The sequence below is a fragment of the Nicotiana attenuata genome, chromosome 7 (genome assembly GCF_001879085.1).
Source record: "Nicotiana attenuata strain UT chromosome 7, NIATTr2, whole genome shotgun sequence".
In the NCBI taxonomy this organism is placed as follows: Eukaryota; Viridiplantae; Streptophyta; class Magnoliopsida; order Solanales; family Solanaceae; genus Nicotiana; species Nicotiana attenuata.
Window position 1 is genome coordinate 72,733,636 of NC_031995.1, and position 9,637 is coordinate 72,743,272.

The window sequence follows — 9,637 nt, forward strand, 5'->3', positions numbered from 1 at the left end:
TGTATTCACATGTATTCAGCAGCATTCATTTATATATTTTAGATGTATTAAAAAGTTATGCGTATTCTCTTGTATTCAGTTTTAATCAGTTGTATTTAACTATTTTATTCAGCAGTAGTTAGTTGTATTCAAGTGTTTTATACAACTGTATTCAGTTGTAGTTAGTTATATTCAACTATTTTATTCAGCAGAAGTTAGTTGTATTTTGTTGCATTCAAGAGTTTTATTCAGCTGTATTCAGTTGTATTTTGTTGTATTCAAGTGTTTTATTCAGATGAATTAAGTTGTATTTTGTTGTATTTAACTGTATACAGTTCTACTCAACTGTATTATTCATATGTATTTCTCTTTATTCAGCTATAATCTTTATTATGTATCTTTCAAATACAGATTAATGAGGGATCGTTTTAGTTCGTTGAATTAAATTAGGAGAATATCATGTGATTTAATTTCCTTCTGTTTTTAACCAGTTTAACCTTCCAGATTTTGCGCAGATACGTTACAGTATTTAACGTTAATGCCGCTTGAATACAGCTAAATACATATCAAACTTAGCTGGAATTCCACTTTTTACGCCTATTTTTTTGGTTGTATTAATGAATACAACAGCTTAAATACATAAAATACATTGTATAAAAACATAAAAGGTATCTATAACACGTAATATAGCAAAGAGTATCTATAAATGCCTAATTAGACCTAAAAGATGGTGCTTTATGAAAAATTCTCTTTTTCTATATTTTAATTAAAATTGATCGAAAATTGGCCTAAAATTTGAGCCCAATTCGGCCATACCCAGCCCAACAAATAACCTGCCAAGACCTGGTCCAAAACGGCGTAATTTATCTGTAAAACTACGTCGTTTAATTAGGTGAAACCAAGATTCAATCTCAGCCTCCCATCTTCACTTGATCCAAAGGCCATAAATCAACTCTCACCCTAGGTATTTAAAGCCTAAAGTAGCTGAAATTTTGCTCCTATTTTCCTATACTCTCTTTCTTCTCCCTCTCTTCTCTCTCATTCCCTCTCCCTGCTCCGCCCGCCGCTGCCCGCCGCCGCCCGCCGGAATTCGACACCGGCGGCCAACCTCCAAACCACCCCGCTGCCGGCCAGTCACCCTTCTGCCGCGACTAACACTGCCGTCCCCCACTAAACTTTTGTTTTAGCCTAATTCCAAGCCAAGAACACTCGTTTCCTTTTGGTATAACACTAAGCTCATTGAATTTGGTGTCTACCGAAGTCAAACAAGTGTTCCATGGTCGGCCAGCCGAGGGACGAAAAGCGTGCCAACTACTTTCGCCGTCATCGCGTTTTGACGTTCCCGTCTGAAATTCCCATAAGCAAAAACCGCCATTGAAACATTTCGACAAGCTTGAATCTCTAATTTAAGCTTTAACAAACTATCAGAAGCTCGTACGAAAACAAGACCAAAACTGTAGTAATGAAGAGTTTATTATCATTAGGGAGATTGATCCGCAGCAATAGATTGTTAACAAAACCCTATGTAGCAGAAAATGGTGCAATTTCTACATCTCGTCGCTTCTTATACGCTTTATCTTCCAAAGCGCCCATTAATTTATCTGTTTTCACTTCGTTAAAGCCTTCGCAATTCCCTTCTTCACATCCTTCACCATGGAGCCATTTCGGAGGTCAGTTTTTTTTTATAAAAATATTCAGCTAGTTCTTCTTTTTTAGTTTTAATTTGTTTTTTCAGAATAGTCACTATAGAACCTTTAATTAATCTTAAAAAGATAAATTGTTGTGTATTGGTATGAAAACGAACCCGAATATAGTGTAATGGATATAGAGGATTCATATAGTTCCCTAGTTTGACATTGGGGCTAGTATATTTTGATGTGAAAATGTATATGTATATCAGTTTGTGTGTAATGTGCTTTCTGCTCATTGTTATTATGTACCATTACTGTTGGTTTTAGCTGGATACTTTTGGCTTTTAATTTTAGTTTACTGGAAAATTTGGGGGCAGGGAATCAGAGACGATGCTGGTTTTGATTCACTTTGTTGAATCTTTTCAGAAATTTAAGATTATTTAGGACAAATGGTTGAGCAAAAATGGGGCATTTGTTAAATTCTGCTGATAAAACGATGGGATTCATTATCAACATTTGGAGAGTAGAAGATGGGGAAAATGTTGCTTCTTTATGCGATTTCCATATAGAAGCAAGTAAAAAAGGTTTGAAGGGGAGCCTTGGCGTAACTGGTAAAGTTGCTGCCATGTGACCGGGGGTCACGGGTTCGAGCCGTGGAAACAACCTCTTGTTGAAATGCCGAGTAAGGCTGCGTACAATAGACCCTTGTAGTCCGGCCCTTTCCCGGACCCGCGCATAGCGGGAGCTTAGTGCACCGGGCTGCCCTTTTTTAGCAAGTAAATAGGTGGCATCTTTTCTAAGAACAAGAAAGTTCGTTCAATGTTTTTTCCATCGTTTTTCTGCTTGACAAAAAGTTAAGACTTTATGATTTGCATATATGTTGCAGTAATTGCTTGATTTGATAAATGGGGGTGCTAACTATTAGTTTGTGAATATGGTTATATATCCTGATCTTGTATATGCTGTGAACAGGCCAGAAGAGGACTATGTTTATCCAAACTCAGTCGACTCCTAACCCTTTATCCCTTATGTTCTATCCTGGGAAGCCGGTTCTGGAAGCTGGGAGTGCAGATTTTCCAAATGCTCGTTCTGCCATGAATTCACCTCTGGCTAAGGCTCTCTTTGGAATAGATGGTAATTCTCAAAACTTAGAATCGTGAAAAGCCTTAGACATTTAACATCTATGTTAGAACCTTTATATTGAAATCATAGATGCTTTGGTGCATTGCCCTGGAAATGTGCGGGGATTTGTTTATAATACTCTCTCTCTTCAGACTACCATGGAAGAGATGCAGAAGAAAATATGCTTAATTTGGTGCAGTTGCATAAATTCAGCTGTCAACACACTATATAGCAGGATTTAGTCTATTAGAAAAATAGTTGTCATTTTTATCATCTAGCTGACTGGCTGTGCATAGTGCATTCAATTTTGAATCAAGGTCATGGTAGTACCAAATACATCTAAATATTTGATGTGAAATATAACTGTCTAGCGTATATTTGTTATCTCATGTCTGAAATAGATTTAGGTTAAACATATACTATAATAAGGAGTGGTTTTGAGATGCTATTCTCTCGAACTTTGAGATCACATTTTGTGTCGTCTAATGTAACTATATTTACTTCATCTTTGTTGCCAACTTGCTATTTTGCAATCACAAACTGACTTTTCCTTTGATATAATTGTTTTGATGTCTTCATCATAGATTTTTACTGAAGCCACAGACTTTTTGTTAGCTTCTGTAATGTAATGACTGAAAATAACCGAGGTATGGTTCCTTATAGTGGGAAGAGTAGGGGTATGACTGTTTGTTTGTTTGGGGGGGAGGGGGGGGGGGGGTAAGGGGGAGAACTAGAGTCTGGAAGTGAATTACTTGATAGAAACAAAAAACAGTATGGAAAAGAGAGCTTTGAGAGTTGACGGAAACCATATAAGCTTCAGGAGAATCTTTTTGTCCTGTTGGAACAAGAATGCTTTTACCAAGAGAGACAAATTATTGATGCACGCTTGTGGCAAATGATGTTTAGATCATTATCTGAAGAAAGGATTGCACATTTTCTTTTGGATAAGTAAGGAATGTGCAGTGTTTCTAACTTGATTTAGAAAAAGAATATGATTATGTCAGCCGGAGTTTTCTCTTTTAGATCATGGAAACCTGGGATTTGGAGAAAAATGGCTTCGCTGGATAAGATATTGCGTTACCACAGTAAAGATAAGAATAATTAATGGATCTCCCGAAGGACTTTTTCTCATCGGAGAGGACTAAGAAAGGACGATCGCCTTTGTCACTTCTTATTTGTTTTGGCAATGGAGGGATTGAGCTTGATTTTGAAAATGGAAGCTATATATGACTGGATACAAGGTTTCAAGATTAAAGTAGAAAAGGAAAGATGGAAGAAATTGCATTAGAGGGTGTGACCTAGTGATCAATAAAGTGGGTGCATACCTTGGAGACCAGAATTTAATTCCTAGCAGAGACAAAAAACACTAGTTGGTTTCTTATGATCTGTCTAAGCCTTGGTGGGGAATTAGATATCTGTGTTAATGGTAGTGTTATCAAAAGGCGAAAAGCGCAACAAAGCACTAAGGTCTGTGGGGCTTTAAGCGCAAAGCACAAATAAAGCGTGGGCTTTAATGGAGAAAAATAACAAATATGTATGTGTAGCCCAAGACTAATATATATAAGCATGAATATCAAATATATGGACAAAGAAATCGAAGAAATTTTATGATAAAGTGAAATATCAATTGTTTAGTATCCCTCTTCAAGATTATGCTCATTGGCAAGGAAAAGTATAGTTTAGAGTCTTGATGGCAACACTGAAGCGCCTGCTAAGCAAGACGAAGCGCTCAACATGTTTTGAGCCTCGCTTTAGGGCTTAAGCGCGCCTTTGATAACACTAGTCAGTGGGAGGTAACATGTATCCTGTTGAATAGTTGGGGCAAGCTAGCCCGGACACCACCATTATAAAAAAATACTGAAGAATATTATATTCTCTATTCAGGTGTCTCATATTTTGTTAAGCCAAAGGAAATCAGTTGCGGCATCTGAAGGTGATTCTATTAGTCTTTGAGGCCATCTTGGCTTACATATTAATTTAGAATGAAGCAATTATTTCATAATAAATGCTGGCCAGAGCTTTCATAAGCTGTCTATGATACTGGACAAATTTCCTATAGTGTACTTGGAATTAGTTTTGGGGCAAGGCAGAAAGATACTGCAATTTAGCAAGAAGTAATTGAGGATGCAAAAAGAAGTTAGCCCCCTGGAAGAAATAATATTTGCCCTCTTCACCAAAAAAGAGAAATAATATTCTTCTTTGGATGAAGTTTGACTCTAGTCAATAGTATTGCTATATGAAATCCCTATTTGCTACATGTCCCTATCTCTTTCCCCCAAAAGGTTGAGAAGCAGAAAATTAAAATAAAGAATGTTTTTTTTGTGTGAAGGAGGTTGTGTCAATAAAAGATATCACTTGGTAAGGGACAAGTTTTGAAGGATAAACGAGATGGAGGTCCAGGAGTAAAGCGATGTAACAAGAGCTTGATACTCAAATGGCATCAGAGATTGATGAAAAGGTATAAAATGTAAAAGAGTTGGACAGTTCAGCATGGAAAGGAGTATTAATAGTGCAGAAAGCCAGTGAATTGTATCTGAGGTTTCTAAATTATTATATGATTAAAGGAGTTTTGCGGGAGGAAAAGGGTCTGCATATTCAAATAGTTAGAGAAATACATTAAGGGCCTTATGGAAAAAGAGAAGGCATAAGTTTCTAATTTTATACAATCTGGGTGTAAACAAGACTTGCACTCTAGCGAATTATTTTATAAAGAGTGGACTTTTCCGAAGTATTTTCGATGTATCGGGTGTGTGAACACTTAATAGTAAAACTGGACTCAGTAAGGATATTGGAGTAGTGTTAGATTTTATGTGTTAGACTGAAAGCAAAGATGGGAAATCCTCGGTTAATTCTTGTTGCAGGATGCTGTTAAGTAAAAATATGATAGAAAATAGTTATTGGCTTGGGAAGATGATTAGGGAAACAAAAGTTCCCCCAAAAAGTAGATTGTTTTGGCTGGAGTGCAACCCATGAAACTCGTCCAACATAGAAAAATTTGCAGAAAGGAGGCATCATGTTATACGGAAGATGCAGTCTATGTGAGGAAGTAACAGAGTCAGTTATCTGTTCATTCACGACAGGTTTGATTGGAAGATGACAGATGCAGAGCATGTTCCTGAACTTATATCCTATTCACTGGTGATGCCTGGAGATATTAAGCAGAGACTTATCAGTACGCAAGGGTGGAATGTGGAAAAGAATGAAAACGAGATCAGAAGACTATACCTTTATGTATACCGTGGCCATGGGGAAAGAAATTGTAGGATTTTTTAGGGGGAAAATCATCATATAACTCATGTAAGCTCTAGATGTGTTCAAAATTTATACTCTCTGGTAGGAGAAACATTATAAATGACGTAGAAAGCATCATGGAACTAACGCACCAGATGGAGCCGAACAGGTACCTTTGTGTATAGTTGTACCTCCATGTTACCATCCCATTCAATAGATTACTTATATACAAAAGGAATTTATTTCTCTGTTTGAACTTTGACGCCAAACAAGATCTGAATTTTCTCTTTTCTGTTCTTTATCAAGAGGTTATATATTTTATTTCTTACTTTCTGCTTTAGTTCAAATGAGTAAAAATGGGTTACTTTGCTGAATAGAGACATGAAGTTCCTATTGTCCCCTATCAACAACAACTATGCCTCAAGCCTAAACTAGTTGAGGTCTGCAATACAAGTTTTCAATGTTTTTCCGTTGGGACATGTTTCTTTCCAATACTCAATAAATTGGAGTTCCCTAACACAAGACTTCTATAGATGCCAGAATTAACTAGGCCCGCAGGCCTTTGGTCTAATGGTAAGAGCGCAACACGTGATGTGTGGGTTATGCGCACGTCACTGGTTCGAACCTTGATGCAGAAAATAGCTTGGTATTTAAGTCAAAAAGAGTGGAGAGGCATGCCCATTATCCACCGAGTTTCCAATTTGCCCTCGGGGACTTTTCAGTTGTCAAAAAAAAATAAAAAATGCCAGACTTAACTATAGGTTTATATAGATCTTTTGCATCCATGGTATTATGTTTTTTTCTGCTAAATCCGCGTGAATCATGATAGATTGCGTATGTATTTGAGACAACTTCCTTTGCAAATTGCTTTCACTGGTGACATAATTTGAATGAATATGGAATTCTACGACGTAAGTTTGACTTGTATAGAATAAATATAGTTAAGTTCATTAAGAAATAAGTGTAATAGTTGATAAGTTAGTGTAATTGAGAAAACATCAAGTAACCGCTTAGTTGCATAATAGATACTTGAATTCTTGAAACAAGTGAGTCCTATCAATTGATATTTGTAGAATTATGTGAAACATTTGGGATGCGTAGGGGGAGATTGTGTCATAGAAATTAGACAAAGGAAGTATTCTTATTGTTTGTTTTTTCATGAATGCGCCTAAGAGTTTAATCCTGTTTTCCTTCATGTAGGGATTACACGTGTATTTTTTGGATCAGATTTTGTTACTGTTACAAAAAGTGAAGATGCTTCCTGGGACTTCCTCAAACCTGAAATATTTGCAGCAATTATGGATTTCTATTCTTCTGGTAAGCCGCTGTTCCTCGACTCCAGCACTGCAGCTTCCATGGACACAGCTATCCATGAGGATGATTCAGAAACAGTTGCAATGATTAAGGAACTCTTAGAGACTCGTATTCGCCCAGCTGTACAAGATGATGGTGGGGACATTGTATACCGAGGATTTGATTTAGATACGGGAATAGTCAAATTGAAAATGCAAGGAGCGTGCAGTGGATGCCCTAGCTCATCCGTTACACTTAAATCTGGTATAGAAAACATGCTCATGCATTATGTGCCCGAGGTTAAAGGTGTGGAGCAGGAAATGGATGAAGATGAAGAACATGGATTAACTGGTGCACCATATGAGTAGTAATACTGTTATAGCTGCTTTTAGTTGATTTTGGTGATAGAGAGATCTCAATCAGGGAACGCAGGACTTGTTCATGCTCCTCCATGGAAAGAGCGAGTAATGTTGAGTGCACAAGTTTCTTGCATCTATCAAATTCACGCGAGATAAGCTACTATATGCATCAAAAAATATAATTCGGCAGTTCTTTTGATAACATTCTAATAAATAGTTTCGCTATATGTTTAGCTGGATAGGAGACGGGACAATTGGCTGCAACATGCTCCTAAATGAGTCTATAAAGATGCAAAAGTGCATATGTGTGCATGAGTTCCTTGAAGTTGCTAACCGTACGTTTGTCTATTATCTGTAATTCTTCATTATGTCTTGTCCATTTTGAACGGTGAAGTATGGTTCCTTGTATATAGAATCAAAATCTTGGCGAGAGGAGAAAATGCATAAACCATTCATACCTCCTGGAGGAGCACCTACAAATTTTAGATGCTAGCGAGTTAAGTGCTCATTCTCCTGAAGAGTAAGATGGTCTGTCATTATTCTTCAGGGTTTGAAGTTAAATAGTATCTAGTACCAGAATTACATAATTTTCAGCAAGTATAAATTTCCTAACTCGCAACTCGCAAGATAGTGAAACCTTTTGGATTCTTAAGCATAGACAATTTGTACTGAAGACTGGCTTTGCATCTTAAATAAATCTCATCTGGGAAACTTGGCACTGAGCCACTGTTTCCGCAAACTTTATTCGCATAGTGGAGTCAAGATTTGAAACTTATGGGTCTGGGATTCTAAATCTTTTAAGTTATTGGGTTTTGAATTAATAATTTATACACATTTAATGAATTTCTTAAGACAAATATATGGTTTGGATCAAAGCTACTGAATTCGGCCAAGCCTGTATGTTCTATTCTCCCTCCGCCCCTGCTCCGCAAGTGTTCACTCACTACTTCCATCGAGTGACATAATACCATTTACAGATAGCATATACCATTGAATTTCATCTTCTATACGTTGGGTTAACTTATCCTTAAATAAGGAAATCAATGATGAGAACTTCTCTAAATCCCTGTTTTCACATTTGTGACATTCTTTACATAACTTCTATGATATATTTGATAATAATTTGTTTTTTTTCCGGCGATAATGAAAGGAATATTCTTGACTCAAATCAAAGCCTAATAGCTGCTTCCTCTGTTCCCATTTAGTTGTAAGTTTCGTTCGAAAATCAAACTACATGAACTTTGATCAATATTCTCACATGTATATTTTTACCATATTAATATGAAAAGAATTGTAAGTTATAATATAATCCTTTTCGTATAGTTTTTAAATACCTAAATTTTAATTTTAAAATATTAAGAAATTTTAATTCAATTTAGCTTAACTAACTCTTTATAAGCGAAACGTGACAAGTAAATGGAATAAGAGAGAGTACTTTGGTAACATGTTGAGTGGTCAACATTCTATACATCATGAGATACTTCAATGAAAATGTGAAGTATCGATATCGATAGCCGTGTATAGTGTATAACTTTATACATATTTATAGCAATCAACATAATATTATTAGTCCGCAAGGGTTGGTTGAGTTGGTTGAATGAGTGGTTTCCCACATAGGAGACCTGAGATCAATTCCCCTCATCAAACGGCCTCCTCAGTCAGATTACATCTCCGGTTATCCACCCAAAGGTTGGCTGAGTTGGTTGGGTGAGTGGTTTCCCACATAGGAGACCTGAGATCAATTCCCCTCATCAAATGGTCTCCTCAGGGGTAGCGGCCGCAGGTTTCCCCAGAAATTTTCCAAAAACTAATAATATATTAATTAATAAATTAAATAATACTCTATCCGGTAAATCTACTTAAGTATCTAGCGTCTTGGAATTAAATATGCAGGAGTTCCTTCGACAAAAATAGATTTAATTGTAATGCTACTTAAGAATTGCGTTTGACTAACATCCATTTTAAGATTCCATTTTCATTCGAACATGAATATTTAATGTTCTTAACACTTCAAAATTGGGC

General features: G+C 36.5%; 1 protein-coding gene across 1 annotated transcript; it reads left to right on the top strand.

The window, feature by feature from the left end:
• LOC109229301 (nifU-like protein 4, mitochondrial) lies at positions 992 to 8,074 on the top strand. Its single transcript, XM_019394697.1, has 3 exons — positions 992 to 1,649; positions 2,583 to 2,744; positions 7,164 to 8,074. Exons 1-3 carry the CDS (start codon positions 1,442 to 1,444, stop codon positions 7,622 to 7,624), a joined length of 831 nt encoding a protein of 276 aa, XP_019250242.1. The 5' UTR covers positions 992 to 1,441; the 3' UTR covers positions 7,625 to 8,074.

Excerpts from the sequence above, each read along its gene's own strand:
- LOC109229301 (XM_019394697.1), top strand. The coding sequence starts at position 1,442 with ATGAAGAGTTTATTATCATTAGGGAGATTGATCCGCAGCAATAGATTG. Across the intron at positions 1,650-2,582 it reads ACCATGGAGCCATTTCGGAG|GCCAGAAGAGGACTATGTTT; the intron begins GTCAGTTTTTTT and ends TGCTGTGAACAG. Across the intron at positions 2,745-7,163 it reads GGCTCTCTTTGGAATAGATG|GGATTACACGTGTATTTTTT; the intron begins GTAATTCTCAAA and ends TCCTTCATGTAG.